The sequence below is a fragment of the Citrus clementina genome, unplaced genomic scaffold, assembly GCF_000493195.1.
Source record: "Citrus clementina cultivar Clemenules unplaced genomic scaffold, Citrus_clementina_v1.0 scaffold_2, whole genome shotgun sequence".
Classification (NCBI taxonomy): Eukaryota; Viridiplantae; Streptophyta; class Magnoliopsida; order Sapindales; family Rutaceae; genus Citrus; species Citrus x clementina.
Window position 1 is genome coordinate 15,089,206 of NW_006262688.1, and position 22,620 is coordinate 15,111,825.

Sequence of the window (22,620 nt, forward strand, 5' to 3'; positions counted from 1 at the left end):
TAAAATTGATTAAAATATACTAATTTAGAATATTAAAGGATTGTATTCAATTGAATATGATTATGTTATAATAATGTATTATCTTATTTATATTCTTTAATATGCCTATTGTTTGTTTAACTTTATAAATTGTAAGGGCACAAATGTAAAATATTAGATTTCAGATTTTTTAAATAAAAAAAATAATTTAATACTTATTTTTATCTATTCATATAACAAAACATGTCATCCAGATTTACACATTCAGTTCTATTTAAAATTTATACTAATTGTGGTCTATTTGGATTTTAAATAAAAAGACAACGAGAAATTTACAAAAATAATCATAAAACTTTTCAGCTTTTTTAATTTGACCCCTCAAATTTTTTCTTATAATAACTAACTGAATACTAGTTTTTTGAACCAAATAGCCCTCATTACTTTGAACAAATTTCCAAACAATGCCACTCATACAAATTTTGAGGTTTTATTTAACACTCTCAACAAACCTCAATACTCTTAACACTCTCAACAAATCTCATCACTTTCAGTCATCAATTGGAGACCATCTTAAAAGTTAAAGTATGTTCTTACACTATGGGTTTTTAATGTATTAAGTTTAGGGTTTAGATTCGAAATTGATGTGGGTTTTGTTGTAAATATTGTTATTTTTCAGTCATAAAATAATATGATTTGTTCAAGTACCTAGATTTAAGTTGAGAGATTAAAAAAATTATTGAAAACAATAGAAATTCAAGGTAAGAACGAAACCCAAGTTATGTGCGACAAGCTGAATTATGTGTAACAGGTTGGGCAACATGTGCCTGTCACACATAAGTACCACTGTATTATGTGCGACAAGCACCTATCTCCTAACCCATCGCACATCATTCAGTTTGTCGCATATAATCATAATATGTGCAATGATACTTTTTGGAGGCCATAACTTAGGTTACGCATGTCTATTTGGGTATATATTTTATCATTTCGAAGCTTGCGATGAGACAAATCAAACCCAAAAACTTTTTTTTTCCTATTCTATCCCATGGTCAAACCAAAAATTTATTTGAATTTATGGGCGACAAGCACCTGCCGCACATAAAGTTGCTTGTCGTACATAATCACAGTTTGTGTGACATCCATGTAAAATGTGTTGTATATTCACTTTATCATGTTTTATATTGTGTAACAATATTTATGTTTTTTTAATATATTTCAAACTTAATGGATTTACTTGTGCTCAATTGTGTTGCGACGGTTGGGAGGAGAATTATTTTTTTTAAAAAAATATGGTTACATACTACAAAATATAATAAAATGAATATGCAACACATTTTAAATGGATGTCACACAAACTATGATTATGAGCAATAGGCAACATTATGTGCTTGTCACACTTAAATTGAGGTAAATTTTTTGTTTGACCGTAGGGTAGAACAAAAAAAAGTGTTGGGTTTTATTCGTCTCATTGAAAACTTCCAAAAAGTATATTGTACGCCTAAAATGGATATGTGTAGCCTAAGTTATGACCTCAAAAAATTATTGTCGCATATACTATGATTATGTGTGACATGTTGAATTATGTGCAACAAACAAGGCAACAGGTGCCTATCACTCATAACTACAGTGGTACTTATGTGCGAAGGCACCTATCGCCCAACCTGTCACACATAACCTAGGTTTTGTTTTTAGTTCGGAATTCTACTATTTTCAATGATTTTTTTTATTTCTCAACTCAAATCTAAGTACTTTAATAAATCACATTACTTTGCGACTGAAAAATAGTAACATTTACAACAAAACTCACATCAATTTTGAATCTAAACCCTAATACGTTAAAAATTCATAGTGTAAGAACATATACTAACTCTTAATATGCTCTCCAATTAATGCATTTTATATCCCTTGTTATACTGAGAGTGATGATGTTTTTTAGAGTGTTAAGAATGTTAAGGTTTTTTTTAGAGTGTTAAGTAAAGCCTAGAATTTAAAAGAGTGGCATTATTTTCAAATTTGTTGAAAGTGATGATAACTATTTGGTCCAAAAAAACAAATATTTGGCTAATTATGATAAGAAAAAATTTGAGAGGTTAAATTTAAAAAATTAAAAGTTTTATAGTTATTTTTGTAAATTTCCCAAAAACAAATGCCACCCTCAACATACAAAAACATCTTGTTCGCATGTTAGCCTCCAATATACTACATCTTATTTAAGATGTGCTAATTGGTATTTTGACTGGAATCAGAATGGACTATAATTGGAATAGAAAATGAAAATTAGAATAAGTTAATTACCTTAGTCGTAGATGAGAATAGGAATAAGTTATATTACCATTACTGTGTTTATTTTAGCTTAGTAATTGAGAATTTACACAAAATTCAAGAAATTTGAATCATTCTTTGTGTTGCTTATTGCCTTACTCCACCAGTTGTGTCTCCGTAAAATGCGAGTACTGCCTGAAAGATGGAGAGATTTGAGGACTATTAAAAGCATCTTTCAACAGCAGAGACTTCATGATAAAGCAATTGAAAAGGAAAATGTAATATCTTCAACAAAGACAAGAGATGCTTAATATTTCCAAAGTGGAGCCTACACGCGAAAATCCAGACAGCATACCAGTATCTCAAGTTTCTTCTTGGCAGCATTGTTCGCATAACGGGGGTAGTTTCTCAATGTTGCAGTTGCAACAAGCTGTATCACAGTCATTGTTGCACCCTACTGAAAAAAAAAAAGGAAAAAAGAAAAGAAAACGAGTTGTTATCAATCTGTCTTTCGAATTTGCATCTCATAATGTGAGCACTTTTGAGAAAACCATTCAATTTCTTTCATCCCTGTCAGGACAATCAGGTTGATGAATCTAAAGCATTACTCCAAAAGGATGAGACGTTTCAGCTACATCACCTATAACAGTAACATACTGAGGACGCTCAAGTTCCTGAGGTTTTACGCCAAATGAAAGCCGAGCGCTTGCATGAACAAAATTGATACCAAATTCCGTGAAGAACAAGAAGACAGAAAACCAAGTTACCACCAACAATTTCTTCATCATTGTAGCTGCTGGGTTCTTCACCCATTACAAGCAGTTTATAAAGGCTGTTGCCTGCTCAAGTACAGGTTATGAAACACCTAACCAAATATGATATGCTTGCAAATTATAAATTACTCTTTAAAAATGTTTTATCAGTAAAAGAATGGTTCACTCCATAGCTGCCTGAACACATGGATTTTGTCTCTGCTGATTGTAGATTGTTCTCTTTCCATTTCAGTAATACAAAATGAATCACGGTAATCATATGGGTTGAGAATGTTGCATCAATTAAAAATGCTCATCAACAACGATCTTATTTGTTTTTTGGAGCATATAATATCACTGTGCTTCTCTCCAACCAACGGTCATCATATATGGTGTGCAAAGATTAACTGTTGGGTGATTAAGATGTTGGAATAAGTCTGAAACATCCCTCGAAACCAAGAATAGAAATTTGAAAGACTTGTGCTACTCCTGCATTAACCGTTTGTTTGACATAACAATTCATTTTAAAGAAAAAGAAAGAAATACATTAATACAGAACAATTGAACAATATGTTTATTCCCATTCCAGTCTGGAGGAGAAACTTAAGGCCAAAAGAGGTACAAAGCTCATCAAATGGAACTGGTGAATGGAAAAGTATGGTAACTACACAACTAGCTCATCAAAACACTACCCCAAACAGTAAATAGCTAATTGGCTTACCACATCGACCAGTAATTTGTGTATACTCGGTCAAAAACAGTAATGTTTATTTGTTTTTCACCTGATTGAAGAAAGTACGGATCCAATAAGTTTTATAAATTATTATTAGGCATAAAAAAGACAAGAAGCTTCAAATTTGATCCCAATCTAAGTACAAATGGGATGAATAATACAAGCAATGTGCAAATTATTAACTCAAACCATATAGTTGGCAGGTAACTAACTGGCCAAATCCACACCATCTTGATTCACAAAACTTGACTCTTAGGCATGATCACCGTTTTAGCTGAAGTTGCTTGATATTTATTATCTGCTTTCCAGGGTTCAAGCCCTTGGGGCAGGCACGGGCACAGTTCAATATGGTATGGCAGCGATACAGCTTAAACTCATCATCTATTGCTTCCAGACGTTCCTTGGTATATTCATCACGGCTATCACTTATCCACCTGCATGAACCAACATAGTTACAAAGGTCTCTAAATACAGGTAAAAGATAGCCACAGCACATAAGAGTTTTCTTCATAGAATGAAAAAAAAATGCTCCTCGCATACAAGAAAAATAGGCCCCAGCAAATTTTCCAAACAGAAAAGGGAAAATGGAACAGCACCCTGGCTCAGTGTGACGTTAGTGATGTATAAGTACAGGTTAATTACTTCCTCAACTTACGTAGTTGTGGCAGAGAATCATCAGAAGGCCATGGCACACATCAATGATGAAAGAAACCATGCGCTCTTATATGTACAAATCTTAGTCCACCCAAAAGAACAATCATATATGTAGAGAGATATATTCATGAAGTTTGAACAAGAATTTCAAAATCCATGAAATTTTTTAACACCTTTACCACAGCTGAGAAGATTCTACAAACAAGATTCATTTTAGCAGCATATTCTTCCCCATTGTCTGGCATCCAAGCTAGTTAAAGCAAGTTCGACAGTCCGATACTGAGAATTCAAGTAGAAACTTGAAAGTAAACATAATAATCTACACGAAAAGTAGCTTAAACTTAAAGTTAAAGGACATAGGAGACCTAATTGAAAAACTATATTGACCATCCTAGGTACTGAAGCCACAAGCACTAATCAAAACATGCTACCTCTGTTCAATAGCTAGAATCAGAGGTTCCTATTAGGAAAGTAAGTCCCTAATTACTTTGGAAAAAATGACGTCAAAATCCAGTATTTAAAGCTTTTCGCAAACAGAGCATTAGTAAATGTTCCAAAACAATTAGATTTCATAGTTATCAAGATTCTATATCTTTGCATATTCCAAAAACTAATCACCTTTCCATATGTAGCTAGAATAATAGGAAATTAGAGCATCCCATGTATCAATCAACGAATAACTTTCAAACCCAATAATATCCACAAAAACTTGGAAGCAAATAAAAACATAAAAAAAGAAATTCAAGCGGCCATTAAATACCTATTAGCATGAAGCAAAGCAGCGGGGCCCAAATAGGCTTCAGAGGTCCACCAATAACTGGGGCAAGATGTGCTACAGCAGGCGCACAGAATACACTCGTACATCCCATCCAGCTTGGCCCTGTCCTTCTTACTCTGCGGAATCTCCTTCCCCGGCATGGGCGGCGGGTTCTTCCTCTTCAGCCACGGCTCTATACTTTTGTACTGGTTGTAAAAATTAGTCATATCCACCACCAAGTCCTTTATCACGAACATGTGCGGTAACGGCGTTATCGTCGATGCTGATCCCGACGGCGAAATCTTCGTCAGACACGCGAGTCCGTTACAGCCGTCGATGTTCATCGCGCACGAGCCGCAAATCCCCTCGCGGCAAGATCGGCGGAAGGTCAAGGAAGGATCGATCTCGCTCTTGATTTTGATCAGAGCGTCCAGAACCATGGGCCCACACTCCTTCAGATTGATCTTGAACTCCTTAAGCTCCGGCTTCGATGGGCTGTCGGGGTTCCATCGGTAGATTTGAAACTTCTTCGTCTCCGTGTTCGCGCTTGCCTTCGGCTCCACCTTCTGCGCCTCCGCTTCCGACGCGTGGAGCCGAGCCGTCAGTAACCTAGCCGGCTGAGCCACTGCCGCCGCGGCGTGGGAAGATGAAATCGCTCGCCGAATTAGACCGGTCGCCATTGCTTTGGATACGAGAATACGAGATTGTTTTCTCTTTGTTTGTGTTTTTTTTTTGGGTGGGGGGGGGGTGGGGTTGGAAGAAATGGTAAAATACTAAAATGACCAAAAAGTTATATATAGGGCACTGTGGAGGCGCGATTGTTTGGGGATAGAGGACGTGGCGGCTTATGGATCGTTGGCTCAATGGGCTTAACGTGGTTGGCTTCGTTGACAGTTGTTTGATGTTTTTGATTATTTCTATACGTTTCTAGGCGCGTGCTCGCCATACTTTTGGTTTTGGTTTTATGGTGACGTGATTACGTACATACAGTATGTGGCGAGATTATTTTGTATAAATTAGTGTGATATGATAAAATTAATTAAATTAAATATTATTTTACGTCTTTACTTATATGATTTATTTATATTATTTTATATTTTTATTTAATTAATAAATTAATATCATATCAATTTGTATAAAAATTTGTGCTATATCATCACTTTTTTCAATTTATGCTCTTAGTTAAGGTTAATAGATTTTTTTTTTTAAGCCACGAATTTGGAGAAATTTTCTTTTGTTATAAAATATGTCTATCTTCTTCTCGATAAAAGAAATATGTGCTTTACGCTAATAATTTTAAAAAAAAATAAATTATAAAATCTTTATTTTATCATCAAAATTAAGTTTAAATTATAAAAACTTTATTTTATCATCAAAATTAAGTTTTGTAAGATTCTTTAAGTCAACACTTTTAATGATTATTGTACGTCGGTTGAGATTAGTACAGAGCATCTAAGGGTAAAAGATCATTTAGTCTTTATATTTTAATATTAGTATCCATTTAGTCCCTGTATTTTTTAAAATGCCTCGAAACACCCTGCCGTTAAAATATTGATACCCCTACCATTACTTTTTATGTCTTTTGGCTTACTTTTACAATATTACCCTTTTATAATAATTTTTTTGGACATTAATAAAAAGAAAATAATTAAATTACTAATTTAACCCTAAAAATTATATTAATTTTTTTCCAAGCACCATTTGAATACTTGATAGTTTGCATACAATTTTTGACAATTAAAAATTAATATAATTTTTTTAGGGTTAAATTGGTAATTTAATTATTTTTTTTTTTATTAATGTCCAAACACAAAAATTATTATAAAAGGGTAATATTGTAAAAGTAAGCCAAAAGAAATAAAAAGTAACGGTATGGGAATCAATACTTTAATGGTATGGATGTTTCGAGGCATTTTAAAAAATACGGGGATTAAACGGACACTAACCTTAAAATATAGGGACTAAATGGGCTTTTACCCGAGCATCTAATATCACATGTTCATATTCATAATAGATTAATAGAATCTTTAATCAAATATTTACAGGTAATTCTTAGAATTTTGTTACTGCATAGTTAGTTACCTATTTCTACATTGGGACATGCAATTATACACGTTGTACTGTTAGTTCACTTTAAACATACCTATCTATCATCAGTATTCTCTATTTATAATTAGTATTCTCTATTTATAATTAGTATTGGAGTAACAACCATATATTTTTCACTTACGCACGTTTTATTGCGTTGTACAAGTTACACCATTGTAACGCATTAAGATTGGATTCCAATGTAGTATTTGGGTTTTGACAAACCAACTATTACCAAATATCTTGCACCAATAATTTTAATTACAAAAATTTTATTCCATTAGGAGAGAGGAAAATTTAGAGAGAAAGAAGTGAAGGAAGGTATACAAGAGTGTATAGAAGAGTTTTCCCCCCTCTCCATTTATATTAGTTCATGATCAATCCCCACCACACACATAAACAAAGCCAGTAATTTTATGACCATACATTTGTTCCATTACCCAAACATAAACCTAACTCAATTCATTAAAGAACACCCAACTTATACCACTAACAATTACCGCACCTAACAGTGTAAAAACCTATTCCACTAATAATTACCACATCTAACATGATAAAAACTTATAATTTTATAGCAAAAGTGAAAAAAATTTAATTATTTTATAATTTAACTTAAGTAATATTCAAAGTTGAAATCTAAAGGCTAAAATTAAATAATAAAAGTAATATAATTAGAAAGTGAAGTGTTAACCAGAAGCCACAATTAAAATTATTTTTTTATATTTTTTATGGTCAAAATATAAATTGAAGCATTATTCTTAACATTAATATGCAATGGAAGCGAACAGACAATTAAAAAATATTAGCATAAAATTACTTTCGAACATACATGTAGTTAAAATAAAATTATTATTTAATTATTCTATTTTGTATTTATTCAAGATTTTTGCTATTGAATTATGATAATCATTAAAGAAAAAATTTCAAAATTTGTTTATTTATATTATGAATTGTTCATGATAATGGGATGAGACATGATATTTAACGGAATAAAATTAGGACAAATTTTGTCTTAAAAAATATAAAGAGGCAGAAATGAAATAATTTTTCATTTCACTTGCATATACGAAATAAGAATAAAATTAACAAATTTCGTCTCATCCTATTTTATCACATTGCCAACCTTAGACTAGACCGCACTAGCCTTAATTTTGGGTCCTATTATTACTATGCCCTACTAACCGAGGCTTCAGGTCCCGATATTGGGTTTCGCCTAGGCTCCTGATATTTATATCGAAGTGTAATATTAAAAAAAAAAAGAAAAAGAAAGGAAAAGGGCCTACTACTTTTAAGTTTAATCATGTTATAGTCATTTTTATTGTCATATTTATGCTTATTGGAAAAAATAATCACACAAATAAATGAGTACCGAGGAGATTAATCCACTGAGAAAATAGATTGTACAATTTTGAAGTTATAACAATCGACAGAAAGGTAATCAATAGACAAAATAAATACTAATTATATACAGATAAATTACCGCAATAAACACTTAAAAAGTTTACAGTTCGGATACAGCTACGTATGCATGCAACAATTACCTACCAATCACGTAGGCCTTAATAATCGCTCTCTCGTCTTTCTGTTTTTCTCATTTTTGCTTTCTTTTATCTTCCTCTCTTTCTTCTTTCCCTCTTCTTACCTCTTCATTTCCCTTTTTTCTCAACCGGGAAGCTCCTCAAATCTGCATTCATGGCCACGGTAACCCCTCTCTCCTTTCCCTCTGCCATTTGTTTCATTATTATTATTATTATTTAACGCAGATGTTATGGTCAAATTTGTGCAAAACAGCAGCAGGGTAAAGGACGGCCTCTGCCAAAATTTGGCGAGTGGGATGTGAACAATCCTGCATCAGCTGAAGGATTCACAGTGATATTCAGCAAAGCTAGAGATGAAAAGAAATCAAACGTCGCTAATGCAGCTGTGGCAAGGCCGCCGTCACAGAGGAACGTTGCAAGGGTACCTGATGAACAATATCAACATACTCCGACGGTACCAGCAGTCACATTTTCTATTCCGTTTAATTCTCTTTCTCGCATCCACAAGCAACAGAAATAATCGTGAATTTTATTTACTATTGTCGTTGATGCAGAAAAAATGGTTTTGCTGTTTCTAAAACTACCTAATGCTGGCGTCTAAGATGGATATGATATGGTGGTTAAAAATTCATGGGTGCATCTCAAAAGTGTGACAAGAGGGAGCAGCATACGACGGTTTTTTTTTTTCCTTTGTCCTTGCAAATTGTTTTCTATCTTTTATGCTATTTCTATTGCGCCATATTGTTCATTTTGTACGTAATCTAGGGGAAAAGAGAAAGATGATAAGCATAAGAAAACTGCTAAAACATTTCATGTACTTTGTGTAGAATATTTTGATGACTTTGTGGGACTCTGAAAGGTGACCTCATGCTCTAGTGTTAGTAAATTTTCCCTATAATTTTGGTGTGAATGATTTTGTGAGGACTCAGGATTTTCTTTATAGTGTGTGTGTTTGTATTCTATTTTTATATATTAGTATTTAGTTTATGATTCTCTCCGAGTAATCACAGATTGTTAGAAAATCACACGGGAGCACAACAATCCACAGAGAATGAAATTTGCTACTAAGACTAGATTGCAATTCATAAGCCCAAATACCAAATTCCATGCCTTAAACTGTATAGACTGACTATCTATGGATGCTCAAAATGAACATCCCAATTGATAGATTGGAATTCAGGATGACAATGTTTCACATGCTATAACGTAAAAAGGATTCCAACACCTAGAAAGCAATAAGCAAAATGATGGAACTTACATAGGAGTCTCTTGAGCATGCCACAGTCACCAAGTACAAACAGGTGATTTTCCATCTCCATTCTTGGGATGATGAAACTTACAAGCAGATCTGTATTTACAATTCCCAGTTTTCATGAAGTAATCACATAGAGGTTCACCTGGTCGCTCAGGAAATTCATTGAATTGATGATATGTGGAGGTATCTGCCGTCTTTGTTAGATTGCCAAGCGCAGGACTTGAAAGAGCCAGCTCAGCTTTTGCCTGTGGGTAAACGGATCCCTAAGCAAGCCATATGATAGGCAGAATCAGTTAATATACAATGTGCACAAATAAACACCAACAGACCCACAAATCCACTACTCATGTCGTACATACACACAATTACTCTATACACATCATATGCAGACAGAGACTGAGAGAGAATTCGAGCATGTTGCACTAATAACAAATGCAGATTAGGCAACAGAAGAATCAATTGTCACTCTTCTGTTCACAATTCAAAGCACACCATAAGCTATAACTTTAGAACTAGTTGTATAGTGCTGCAATATGTGCAAAAAGGCCCATTAATCTTCCAAATGACCTCAACTTCACACCATACCAGACCACTGAGGGAAGGACATAATGGCTAATTCAAGACAATTAACTCCTGGACAGGAACTCCATTCTCTCCCACATGAAACGAGACCACTGAGGGACGGTTGGTTCAGATTTATTTCATAGCGCTGTGCTTCCATTTGATTTAACACAAAGCACAAGTAAACTAATCTGACATGGAGAGATTGTATGATATCTTTGAGTGAATAACCAACCAACCTTCCCATGGATCTCAAATCAACATTACAGTTAACAGGAAAATGGTTGCACTAATGGCAGAAACTAGAGATAAAAATTTCTACAGGAAAGAAAACTGTATGGAAACAATAATAACGACATGAAAAGAGTGAGTGCACCATGATCAAAGCTACCTGAAGGCTATTAAACTTGGATTTTAGCATCCAATGAGGATGAAATGAGTGATTATCCAAGTTGGGAACGGTTTTACGTGATATTATATTTGGAGACCATGATCTTGAAGCTGGGTTAGATGCCTCATTGAAATGATCAGATCCTTCATCAGCAACAGGATCAGGATGATTAAACCTGCAATCAACTCCATATGCACAAGAGCCATTGCGCATGTAGAAAGGACATTCTATCTCATGCTGAAATGAAAAGACAATTTTGTAATCTACACCAGTATAAATGATTACAGAATATAATGTTTAAACTAAATAAATAAATAAACACTAAGCAAAAAAGTGAAACATAAAGGTATTACCACTCTGATTGGAAGACCTAAAAAGTTAAGCTCAGGTGATGCTTTCTCAGACTTTTTAATGTATGTCTGGGGCTTCTCTTTGGAGTGACTAAATTTACAAGTGTTTCCATACTTGCACCCTCCAGCAGATAAGTGATACTAGAACAGTAACAACAAAGGCTCAGTTATTAGTTGCAAACGTGGCATAAAGTATTACACTAAAAAGGAATAAAAAATAATTGCAAAATGACTGCATTAGACGCAACAGAATCCATTATCATAGACTCAACATTCATTTGATGTTTAGTGGAACCAAAAGTTATATCATCTTTTGGAGGATATCAAAGATAATATTATCCCAGCAAGCCTTATTGACTTATCACTTACTAAAGGAACATCGTGACAATTGATACCTAATCCCAATTTCCAATGCTTGCTCAGCATGACTGTTAGTTTATCCAATACTGTAGGTCAGGATCTATGCTTTGAAAACTTTGACACTATCTTGTCCTGTGTTTTCTTCCCCCTTTAACTTCTCGACCTGCTATAGTATCCTTTGCTAATAATATAAAAGGACTTACTTTGCATTAGGACAACCCATTCAAAATAATATTTCCTATTCAGATCGTCCATCAAATGATGGAATCATATTTTTTACTTCAGTTCAACCACTCTTTTTGCATAGTAAAAATATATCAGCTAGGGCAATGGTTATCTTTATTTTCCCTCTCCAGGTTCTTATCCAAAATCATTGTCAATTAACCAGGCTTCTCAGATCATATGTTATCACCAGAACTGTAATTGTCTCGGAATACAAATAATACAGAAGTGCTCCTTATAGGGAAGACAAAAGGATAACTATTGCAGCAAAAAGATAGAATATAATGAGTGTCCAAACCTTGCATCCAATAAGCCCTGTCATCTCCACAAGGCTTCCACCTTTGCTCTCCTTCATTCCGTTTACACCAGAAAAGGGAAGGGGGTTCTGTTACAGTAGGTGCCAAACATTTTTTAAGAAAAGAAAAAAATAAAATAAAAAGATATTAGTCATTTGCAAGCATGCGTGTGCTTCCATTTGTGATAGAGAGAGAGGCAGACAGAGAGAAAGAAATAAGTGATCTCTCTCCATGGAAACAAAAAGAAAGGAAAATTAAGAAAGAAATCGGTCATCCCAATACGACCACAAATTCATCAATAGGAAGTAGCAATATTTGATCAATTTTAGATGAAAAAACATACATGCAGAATTTATTGGCAAGCCAAAAGAATTAAAATCTGGATTTGTTACCTCAGACTTCTCCATGGAGTGGCTAAATCTACAAGCTTCTCCATGCTTGCATCCTTCTGTCCCTTGGTAAAACTGCAAAAGTGTTGACACATAATACTTTAGGTATAACTACAAGATTTGTGAAAAAATTATTCAATTTTTAAAGGTTACACTTTATCACATTAACTCATCAGATCAATAGAACAACTGCACACTTATTAGGTAAAAGCATCTTAGTAAGCCAGCAAGGTTTTTCATGTCAACAGAAGGAATGCGATAAATGACAGTAACTCGTGTCAAATTAAAATTTCAGTATAATTAATCCAGTTCTACGATAAAAAATCTATCAATGTCCATAATATGAGCATACAGACGGATTATGAACAATGTCCACACCTTGCATTGAATCTGCACTGTCTTCTCCATAAGGCCTTCACCTTTGCTCTCCTTCATTTTGTTTACACCAGAAAAGGGAAGGATTTATTAAAGTGTCAAGCATAAGCATTGAAGAAAAGCAAAAGTCATGTGCATGTAGCACATGTTTATGTGCATTCATGTGTGAATGTCAGACTGAGCGCGTGAGACAGAGAATGAGAGAAAGAAATGGTTGACCTTTCTCTCCATGGAAAGAAACAACAAATGAGGAAAAAAAAAAAGATGACCAATTTGCAGTCACCCCCATATGACTACTTAAATCACAATGTTACTGCATTTGAAAAAGTAGACAGAAAAACATATTACCAATTTTATTGGCAAATTAAAAGCATTCAAAACCGATTTTGATACCTCAGACTTTTCTATGGAGTGTTTAAATCTACATGCTTCTCCATGCTTGCAACCTCCCGTACTTTGGTAAAACTGCAAAAGTTTTGAAACATATTACTGCAGGTAAAATTGCATGATCTGTAAAAAATTTATTTCATTCGCACAAACAACACTTTATCACAATAACAAATTAAATCAGTCTAACAATAGTACACTTACTATCTAAGCTTTGCTCACTTTGAAAAGCTTTTTGTTATATTTTATTCATTTAATATCATTGATAGAATAAATTATACAAATAGGAGAAAACCAAAGTTCCTTCTTATATGCATTAATTATGTGATGTGAAAATAAGCTAGTGCAGTGCAGATCCGAAAGGAAGCTGGCTATGTGAAATAATTAGTTCAATTAAAATTAAGACTGATAGCACAAGAGAAGAACGGCTTGTACTTCACTACTAACTTTTAGCAGTCAAAAGAAGATTTTAAAAATATATATACATGCACATGCAGGGGAAGGCATGCAAAAGAGAGTGAAGTAATAACATGATATATTAATTACAACACAAACAAAAATATAGCTGCAACTGTAGACTTAAATCATTAACATCACAGCCCACTAAATACACCAAAACACACACACACACACACACACAATGTGATATATCAGGCCAGTAGTTCCCTCAGACCCTTTTTCTTTTTTTCCTCAAAGATTAATCAAATCATTACCACAAACCACTCAACAGAAGATTAAAAAGTCAAAAGGGCCCAACATGCAAGTCAACATCAACACAAAAACAAATTAATCAAAATAAAATAAACAATTAGCAAACAGAAACTTCAAAATGAAGTATTGTAAGCAAAGTCCAAACCTTGCACTGAATCTGTCCCAGATGCTGCCCCACAAACCCTCCTCTTTCGTTCTCCTTTAAACCCTACAAAACAACACCCCCATTAAAAAAATAAAAAATAAAAATAAAAATAAGAGAAAGAAAAAGAAAAGCATTGACAGTAAAATCACTTTAACCCACGTGCACAAATTATTGTACCTGAAAGTCCCCTCTCACAGGGTGGTTAAACTTGCAACAAAAACCAAACTTGCAGTAGCCAGTTCGAAGATAAAACGGGCAATCTTCAGCAAAGGGCCTTGATGGGTACTCATGTTTTGTCCCTTGGGAGTCACCATTGCCATCAGGATTGTAACTTTCTTCAGTCAAGGCTACGTTCTTCTCAAACTCTTTACTTAGTTCTTCTTCTTGTTCTCGTTTCTGTGACCAGCAGGATTCTTCTGCCCAGGTTCCCGCTGCATTGTCCTCCCACCCATCATCATCCACCATTTTTCTTCTCCTTTAAAACTCCTAATTAGGTGTTGAGAGAAAAGAGAAGCACCCTCTCTTCCGTTTACACACAACTTATATTTTTTATTATTACTTTTTCTTATTTATTTACTATTTTATAATTTTATGGGTGAGGATATTTTAATTTAAATTTTGGACTTCAAATTTTAAACATAAATTTTAAATTATTAATCATATGGTGAGTCGCATTGTTAAATATTATTTTATTTTTAATATCCACTATTAGATTACATAAGATTAATAACTCAAAATTTATGTTAAAATTTTAAATTAAAATAATTCCTTGTATTTTCATATGTATAATTTTAATTGAGAATTTTTTTTTTTTTTGGATTTATGTGAAAATTGGTCACAAATTGTATACCATATCTACGGGAGAAGTTAAAAAAGAAAAAAAAAAGTAACTAATAAATGTATTCTAAGTATATATGGTAGCTTAATAAAAAATATGTATTTATATATGGTAACTAGTCAAATATTTTGATTGATTAGTCGTGATTTTTTTCACATTTTGTTACTTACCATTTTTATGAATGTAGTAGATTTATTGAAAACTCTTTATTAAACAACTTGATTTGATCGACACATTCTTTTCTCGTCTGGTAGAGTGATCTTTAAGTAATTTTATTTAACTAACAATCCTTATTTGAATCTTAAAAGAGACAGGGAGCTAAAAAATATTAATTTAAATTTTGTTTACTAATATATTTTCTTTTAAAAAAATAATGATACTATTAAATAGTTTTATGCTCACAAAATTGAGATAAAATTTTGCATATCAACACATGTAGCATAATCAAAAGTGACATATATAAAAAAATATTCATCGTACATAAGACTTATTGATGAGTACGTCATATGTCACATTTCAAAATACTTAATTTGTGTCATATGTCACATTTCAAATATAATTAATTTGTGTACTCGTAAGAAAGTACACCAATAATTAGATGATGAAAATAATTAGGTGTTGATACAACTTATAAGTTTTTTCAGTGATTATAAGAGTTTGGGTTTGAAACTCACTAACATGAATGAAAATGAATAGAAACACTTTTAAATTACATTCTTATTATTTTTTTTTCTGTACTTACAATTTTGTTAAACAAGTATAAATTTCTATTAAATAGATCATAATGTTACATTTTATTAAGAGGTTCATGGGGCTTTTTTTTTTAAAAAAAAAAAACTAACTAAGTTTAAAGTTAAGATCCATTTACAAATAAGCTATTGTCGTCGACGAGAACGAGAATATGCAATGCAATTGCAAGGAAAAGTTAATAGATTTATTTTTAAAAGAATTCAACCACCCATGAAATTTAATGAATGAATTCTTGTAAAATAATCATATTCATGTTTGAGACACAATTAAGAGAGAATCCAATTTCATTTTAGGGGATAAAGAGCGTTTAAACTCTGCCCTTTTTTGTGACTTTTGTTAGTCAGTCATCAATATCAAGTGCTAAATTTAGATGGTTACTAGTTTTAGTATTTGGTAAATAAATTATCATGTTAATGATGCATGATTGATTCGTTGATAATATTTTAATTAAACTCTTATATTTAATTATATCGAATAAGCGTCAACAAAATTGAATCCTAAAGATCATGAAAATCTGAAAGTGACAACTGACAATCACATTTGTGCCATTCCAATTAAGCAAATTCCACAAGAAAATATTAAAAGCTAATGAACCCAACATCTGCAAAAAGAATAAGTGAAGAAATTTCCAAAACAAAAAACTTACAATAAAAACAGCAACATTACAATCAATCTAGTAGAGATAAGAAGCAGTAGTACAAAGCAGCAGCAGAAACTGAACAATGGCCAACTTAGAAACTGCAAGAGCCAAGACAGCGGCTGGAGAAGCAGAGGATTTGTGGCCATGATCATCACCAGTACTGGGGGAGGACTCTTCGTGGTACATGACTTTGATGATCATTCGCTGACCCTTCTCGCAGTGGCCAGATGCTCCACTGATGAAGTAAAAAGGCCCCGGGTGATCGAGCCTGAACGCTGTGTTGCCTGTGTTGGAGAAGAAGATAGGGTGCGTGGAATTGCACTTCTTGTATTCCTTGTCTGTCACCTCCATCACTGAGTCCTTCTTGTACTTGAAGCCTGCACACAAACATGTACAATGGATCAAAAGCTAAAAGGAAAGTATACAAGAAGAATGAAGTATGTTAATTCACGCGTTGCTTGGGACTCACGTATGGTGTCACCAACTTGGAATCTATTCTCTGAGGCCCAGTCGTTGTAGATTTTGCTGTCATTGGCTGGAGGGACAACCCATCCGCGGTTGCCGCCAACTTGGAACTCCAAGGAGTGAACTGGGAGATGATGAATAGAAGAGATAATGATGGCCAAAAGGAGGAGTGTTAAGTTGACTGAGTTTTTGGAGAAATCATTAGTAGTAGCAGCCATATTGAATTGATTGGCAGTGCAGCAAGATGAATCAAGTGCAAGTTTAGTGAGTGTTCTTTGGGAGGCGTGGGATTGCTTAAATAAGGAGATGGTAAAGAGTTGGTTATTTTGGTGGGGAATGGAGATCGTGGGGGTTAACAGTTTTTGGGTCATGCTTGCCGCCATTGACTTAGTCAGTTGGTGTGCAGTGAACAAATTGATGATAGTCAAAAGAAAAAAGCGTCATTTCGATTTGTTAGAATAATGGGCCCATCATGATTCTGGGCTTCGATCCGGCTATATAGTAACCGGACCCATTTTATAGCTCCGTAGTACGGTTTGTTGTCAAAAGAGAAATAGGAGGCAGGCCACAGAGATGCAATTCAATTATTAAATGGTAATTTATTTGTAAGCTCATGTTGTTGAGTTAGAAATAAGCTATATGGGTAATGTACGGATTATATACATGAAGCTGGGATACAGAATGCAGCAGCCTATTGCAATTTGCAGCTTCTAAATTACAGCTGATCCTTCAGAAAGCCTCATTGTCATTTTCTTTACTCTTTCATTCTTAGATGGTAAAATACAACAATTATGAAGAAAACAAATAGCAATATACATTTCACTGTTAAATTTTCTGCACAGGGAAAAGCCTTATTCTCTGTTGACTGCTTTTTATAAAAATGAATTTCGTTCTCCTCTCCCCAGTGGCCAGCTACAAGCAATTACTTAAGAAATGCTTTCTTCTCCCTTGTGCGAGCTTACAAGCAGTAAAATTCAGCATGTGATGAGCTTGCCTTAACTGTTTGACATTCCAAATCACAAAATTTCTAAGTCCCTTAAAGCATCTGATTGTGATTGCGACTCTTCATAACGTCCATTGTTACTGTTTGTTAATCTTTTAAAGGATTTCTGAAACCGGGCCAATGCGCTATTTGATTTTTGCATTGTCTTAGGCACATTTGTTGATTCACTGCCACCGTTCTTCTTGGCAAGATCTTCTGTGAGGGTCTTTACCAGATCATCAAACTGCCGCCTGAAAGTTGGATATCTTGAGACAGATTTGGTGATCCCTTGAAGCCTGCAGTACAAAAAAGGGGAAAAAAAATGAAGGGGGTCAAATGGAGAAGCATAGCTTAACAAAACTCCAAAGAAAGGAAAAGACAAGGTATCTTGTAAGATGTTTTTCACTGCTACCTTCGTGCTAATGCACCAAGTTCCGCTCGTTTACGCTCAGATTCCGGCGGTGAGACATTTAAATCCTTTAACCTCCCAATATTGCCGCAAAATAGTACCAATTTGCTTAGGTAGTCCTCCTCTGCCTCTGTTAAGTTTTCTGCTTTTATCTGCTCCTTGATTATCAAGAAGGGGTTAAAAAACCAATCAAAGAACACGTCCTTTGGTCTGTTTGAGCTAGTTATCTCAGTAACGCTGTCACCTACATCAAAGGTGATAATACAATGAATATCCACATGTTCTCAAGACCGAGGGACAACACTTTATAAAATAAAAAATTAAATTGCTCTTTGAAGGATCATGGAGAAGTATCTTGCTTCAAGACATTCACCCATACACACACGAGAGAAGTCAGAAGACATGGCTACAGGAAAAGAAAAGTATTCACTCACTCAACAATATTCCCGGAGAATTGGCCATTGCAGAGCGCAGGAGTGCCTGGAGAAGACAATATGCTGGCAACCCTATACTAACCACTTGGCTACCAGAATTAGATTTGGCATCTTCAATGTCTTTAGCTGTTATTAGTCCTTCAGAAACCCAGATCTCGCCATGGCGTTGACACTCCTTAAATAAGCGCTCAAGAAGCTACATGATTCATGAAAAACATTTTTCAACACCTATGAGCTAAAACCTATGAGCTAAATATAGAAGCCTTCATAAATAAAGTTACACAAGTAAAGTCAAACCAGTATTAGAATCCACAAAATTATTATGCGCATTTTCTCTGATCATAAGCATTCCATTTAAGCAAAATGGAAAATGGCACAAGATACCTCAAGTGGCTTCAAATCAATTGGCTTCCTAAGTGAACTGGTGCGAGAGGGAGGATCTTTGAAAGAGCTAGGCCTTGAGAAAGTACTGGTCCGCGAGAGATCTGCCTTCTTTCGATACTGGGGCCTGTTGATTTCAGAAAATTACTAAAAGCCAAAAAAAGAAAAGGAGTGTCAATCACAACCATAAGATATTAGAGTGTGGAACAGAACCTAGGAAAGCAGGATCCTTCTGGCATGTCAAGTATGTCATTGCTGTATTCATCATAAATTGACAAGGCTGCAATAATATAGCGAAGCCCGAACCAAAGGGAGGATTCCTGTAATACAAAGGCTACACAAATAAGGTAACTGACATAATGATATTATACGACAACAAATTGAACAATGGATTAAGTTCATCGTCTGAAATGAATAGCGATGTGTTTTAGTATATACTTGGAACATATGCAAGAAGGCAAAAAATGCTCAGCAATTAGAATAAGCTTGCAATCAATTCCACTGTTACGATGAACTGAATTATGAACAACATAATTACAATCCATTGAAGAAAATGATAATCAATTATAGATTTCTCTTAGGGATACAATTGCCATTGGACAATGAAATTCTGCAGTGTTAATTCATCAATTTAAATTGTTGGCATTGAACAAAACAGAAATGGGAAAAATATAAAGATGAAACAATGATATAATCATTCATTCTAGTATATGAAGTTATTGACTCATTTCAAGTGCCACATTGAAAAGGTTTCCGTATGCCTGCTCACGCAAGACTTTTGTAAAAGGCAAGGAAACCAACAGGCAAATGATTCGAACCTGATAAACAACCACCCCTGCATAAGCACCAAGGAAGATACTGGTCACCATGGAGCCCAAAACTGCCCCAACAACAGCCAATGGCCAGAGTATGATAGCAAGGCCAGCTAATGGTACACATATAGTCTCTAAGAAAGGCCCTTCTCGACCTATAAGGTCATGAAACAAACGATGCCACCCCTTAAAGAGCATATAAGGGCTTTTGCATAGGGCAACAACTGAGATCACTGGCACATCAATCAGGACACCAAGCCCCCCAGCAATGATGGCACCAGGAATATAGAGCAATCTGAAACACGGTCAATGAAAAGGGTCGATCTAAAAGGCAAAAGAGATATTCAAAAGTGGATAACAAGTACTAAATGAACAGATTTGATGGTTAATTCTCACTGTTAACTGAAAAATTATACCGAGTGATGTCCTAGTGATTGTCGTGAATTGGATAATAGCAGCAACATGGACTTAAAAAAGGAATTTCTTAGCAGCAAAAGAAAACAGCACACCTTATCTCATAATATTTTCCATCTGGAGCCTGTTTCTGTCGCAGATCATCCATAAGTGAAAAGTAGGAATGGAAACAGACATCTTTAAAATCTCTGACAATAGTGAAGCTGTGTTTAATCGTGCTCCAAGTCCCATCCTGCAAATGAAGTGATCCAAAGTCTCTAAAATGAAAAGAAGTAAGAGAACAGAGTACGTATACGTGTGCGTATGTTGTAGAGTAATTTCACAAGGAATCCCTTACTTTAATAAGTAAAGGACAAACTAAAACACAAAAAAGATATAAAGATAATTAGAAATTTTGATGACCAGGACATACGTAAAAACAGTGGAAAATGTCATTAGTTTTCCCTTCTCCAACAGCATCAAAAGTGGCAAATATTGGTGAAAGAAAGCCATACAGTGCTCCCCCTATGATGCTTGCACCAATGCTAACGACTGGCCACAAAATTAAGAAAACTGGTATGCATATGCAGGTAAGAAGCTTCAGAACTGGTCCTAATTGTTTGGCTCTGCTAGTCAGGGAAATTTAACAAAATAAGAGAACATGTTACTACAAAATAGCTAATACTATAAGGAAAAAAAAAATGTTAAGGAAAAAAAAAAGGAAGAGACAAAGAAACCACCTGAGAATGCAATAGTAAGTCCATAAGACATGAGCCGGCAAAAGCCCCAATATGATTGCCGAGTTTCCAATTGTCATCATAAGGCATATCACAGGGCAGAAAATGATTCCTGAAAATACATTGTAGATTAAGGATTGGCACATTAACCACAGTAAGGGAACATCTCTTAATTGGCAGCTCAATGCATTATACTAAATGGTTCTTGAACAGTTACCAAATGTAGACATATATTAACTAAATACTCGGAGATTATTCTACTCTCTCCAATTAAAACTCAAACCGTAAAACATCATCATCAATGTGTGGATTTTATTGCATGCTAAGCACGGAAATTATTGTATAATCTCAATCAAGGGTTTAGTTAAGGTACTTAACTCTTCCACAACCGTTTGATAAAGCCGTTGGATTTTCATCAAACGGTTGTGGAAGAGTTATGTACCTTACATAATTATGTAAGGTAACAAGCTCCCTCAATCAAATGCCAACTAAGGAAAGTCTAACAAAAGACATGCTACAGTAGGGGCAACCTCAAGTGTACATCAGTTTTATTTATAGGAATGACCTACTCACAAAAGCATTATAGCTATATACACGCAAAAATTTAAAAAAAAAAACGCTTATGTTACAAAATTAATCAATCAACATATAAACAAATTCATGTTCTTAAAATATCATTTTCCTTGATGCAGGAAATTACAAAATAAATAAACAAATAAAGAAGCTAATCTAAGCAACTACAAGCAAATTGAGTAAAAAAATGGAAGAAGGGTCAACTACCAGAACAAGATAGAACCAAACCAGGAACAAAATTGACAATTGAAAAAAAAATTACCTTTAATGATGCCCAGAAGCAGAAGCCCAATGAAGTAAGGCAGAAAGCAAATAAAGCTCCATAACGAAGCCAAAAACCCTTTGGGTGGCTCCATTTTATTCTCTCAACTCCTTAGATCTCTGTAAATTTCACAGCAAACCCATCTCCAAAACAAACCTGCAAATGAACAAAAAAAAAAAAAACCAACTTCTTATACACTTCAAATTACAAAAACAAAGTACAAATACACAATTTGCTCTTCTTTGGCCCCAAATGATCAAAACAAAAGATGGGTTGGTCTCTTGAGAAGTTTCCTTTGTTCAAGTAAACAGTCCTCGAGCATACGAAAGGTATCAAACAGGGTAAGGGAGAATGGACCAAAGACATATGAAAGAACAGTTTCAATTTCAAAGCTTCAACATAATAGCAATCGTCTGATAGAGCAGTTATCAACATGATAGCAATCGTCTGGTAGAGCAGTTACCATACCCGTCTATACTATCAAAAAGACAGAAACTGCTCTCTTCTCTCCTTTGTTTTAGTAATTTTGCTTTTCAATGAGATTTTGATTTTTTTTCTTTTTTTCTTGGTGCTTCAACCAGCAACGAGAAGCGACTTGGACATTGTGTTACCACTTACCACCACCCTGTGACTTCAACAGAAAAATGAAAAGAAAAAATTATATTATATGATATTCATTGAAAATGATAAAAAGATAAATAAATAAATAAAAAGTCGGCATGGATTTTACCAAAGTAAA

The 22,620-nt window shown here is 34.3% G+C and overlaps 5 protein-coding genes and 1 long non-coding RNA gene across 9 annotated transcripts; 1 reads left to right on the forward strand and 5 right to left on the reverse strand.

Annotated features, from left to right (window-relative positions):
* Positions 1-2,387: 2,387 nt before the first annotated feature.
* On the reverse strand, positions 2,388-3,031 carry LOC112101199. The gene is made up of 3 exons (XR_002907307.1): positions 2,882-3,031; positions 2,597-2,698; positions 2,388-2,436 (listed from the first exon to the last, which is right to left on the reverse strand). It is a non-coding gene; the product is annotated as an uncharacterized LOC112101199 (long non-coding RNA).
* Positions 3,032-3,694: 663 nt separating this feature from the next.
* On the reverse strand, positions 3,695-5,884 carry LOC18053611 (succinate dehydrogenase [ubiquinone] iron-sulfur subunit 2, mitochondrial). The gene is made up of 2 exons (XM_006447142.2): positions 5,141-5,884; positions 3,695-4,160 (listed from the first exon to the last, which is right to left on the reverse strand). Exons 1-2 carry the CDS (start codon positions 5,815-5,817, stop codon positions 3,989-3,991), a joined length of 849 nt encoding a protein of 282 aa, XP_006447205.1. The 5' UTR covers positions 5,818-5,884; the 3' UTR covers positions 3,695-3,988.
* A 2,834-nt stretch (positions 5,885-8,718) lies between these two features.
* On the forward strand, positions 8,719-9,767 carry LOC18053411 (RPM1-interacting protein 4). 2 transcript variants are annotated; one of them, XM_006447143.2, is made up of 3 exons: positions 8,719-8,926; positions 9,017-9,217; positions 9,318-9,767. In XM_006447143.2, exons 1-3 carry the CDS (start codon positions 8,918-8,920, stop codon positions 9,339-9,341), a joined length of 234 nt encoding a protein of 77 aa, XP_006447206.1. In that variant the 5' UTR covers positions 8,719-8,917; the 3' UTR covers positions 9,342-9,767. The 2 variants fall into 2 exon arrangements, with proteins under 2 accessions (XP_006447206.1, XP_024045836.1); XM_024190068.1 differs by lacking the exon at positions 9,318-9,767 and having other exon boundaries at positions 9,017-9,286.
* On the reverse strand, positions 9,060-14,683 carry LOC18053412 (zinc finger CCCH domain-containing protein 43). Of its 3 annotated transcripts, none has more exons than XM_024190067.1 (10): positions 14,383-14,683; positions 14,206-14,268; positions 13,356-13,427; positions 12,966-13,016; positions 12,591-12,662; positions 12,201-12,287; positions 11,324-11,461; positions 10,971-11,207; positions 10,022-10,281; positions 9,060-9,080 (listed from the first exon to the last, which is right to left on the reverse strand). In XM_024190067.1, exons 1-9 carry the CDS (start codon positions 14,668-14,670, stop codon positions 10,048-10,050), a joined length of 1,242 nt encoding a protein of 413 aa, XP_024045835.1. In that variant the 5' UTR covers positions 14,671-14,683; the 3' UTR covers positions 9,060-9,080; positions 10,022-10,047. The 3 variants fall into 3 exon arrangements, with proteins under 3 accessions (XP_024045835.1, XP_024045834.1, XP_006447207.2); XM_024190066.1 differs by lacking the exon at positions 9,060-9,080 and adding an exon at positions 9,151-9,188; XM_006447144.2 differs by lacking the exon at positions 9,060-9,080 and having other exon boundaries at positions 9,807-10,281.
* A 1,774-nt stretch (positions 14,684-16,457) lies between these two features.
* Positions 16,458-17,177, reverse strand: LOC18053413 (mavicyanin). Its single transcript, XM_006447145.2, has 2 exons — positions 16,903-17,177; positions 16,458-16,810 (listed from the first exon to the last, which is right to left on the reverse strand). The coding sequence occupies exons 1-2, from the start codon at positions 17,114-17,116 to the stop codon at positions 16,467-16,469; spliced, it is 558 nt and encodes a 185-aa protein (XP_006447208.1). The 5' UTR covers positions 17,117-17,177; the 3' UTR covers positions 16,458-16,466.
* Positions 17,178-17,513: 336 nt separating this feature from the next.
* LOC18053414 (uncharacterized membrane protein At3g27390) lies at positions 17,514-22,536 on the reverse strand. Its single transcript, XM_006447150.2, has 11 exons — positions 22,350-22,536; positions 21,882-22,037; positions 21,050-21,158; positions 20,743-20,935; positions 20,426-20,562; positions 19,923-20,211; positions 19,318-19,424; positions 19,108-19,231; positions 18,724-18,919; positions 18,293-18,533; positions 17,514-18,176 (listed from the first exon to the last, which is right to left on the reverse strand). The coding sequence occupies exons 2-11, from the start codon at positions 21,973-21,975 to the stop codon at positions 17,915-17,917; spliced, it is 1,752 nt and encodes a 583-aa protein (XP_006447213.1). The 5' UTR covers positions 21,976-22,037; positions 22,350-22,536; the 3' UTR covers positions 17,514-17,914.
* Between the last annotated feature and the right edge of the window lie 84 nt (positions 22,537-22,620).

Excerpts from the sequence above, each read along its gene's own strand:
- LOC18053412 (XM_024190067.1), bottom strand. The coding sequence starts at position 14,670 with ATGGTGGATGATGATGGGTGGGAGGACAATGCAGCGGGAACCTGGGCA. Across the intron at positions 12,288-12,590 it reads ACTCCATGGAGAAGTCTGAG|AACCCCCTTCCCTTTTCTGG; the intron begins GTAACAAATCCA and ends CTACTGTAACAG. Across the intron at positions 11,208-11,323 it reads TAGGTCTTCCAATCAGAGTG|CATGAGATAGAATGTCCTTT; the intron begins GTAATACCTTTA and ends TTTTCATTTCAG.
- LOC18053611 (XM_006447142.2), bottom strand. The coding sequence starts at position 5,817 with ATGGCGACCGGTCTAATTCGGCGAGCGATTTCATCTTCCCACGCCGCG. Across the intron at positions 4,161-5,140 it reads GCTTTGCTTCATGCTAATAG|GTGGATAAGTGATAGCCGTG; the intron begins GTATTTAATGGC and ends TGGTTCATGCAG.
- LOC18053413 (XM_006447145.2), bottom strand. The coding sequence starts at position 17,116 with ATGGCTGCTACTACTAATGATTTCTCCAAAAACTCAGTCAACTTAACA. Across the intron at positions 16,811-16,902 it reads CCAAGTTGGTGACACCATAC|GCTTCAAGTACAAGAAGGAC; the intron begins GTGAGTCCCAAG and ends GTTTGTGTGCAG.
- LOC18053414 (XM_006447150.2), bottom strand. The coding sequence starts at position 21,975 with ATGGAGCCACCCAAAGGGTTTTTGGCTTCGTTATGGAGCTTTATTTGC. Across the intron at positions 21,159-21,881 it reads GCTTCTGGGCATCATTAAAG|GAATCATTTTCTGCCCTGTG; the intron begins GTAATTTTTTTT and ends ATGTATTTTCAG. Across the intron at positions 19,425-19,922 it reads CAGGGGTGGTTGTTTATCAG|GAATCCTCCCTTTGGTTCGG; the intron begins GTTCGAATCATT and ends TTTGTATTACAG.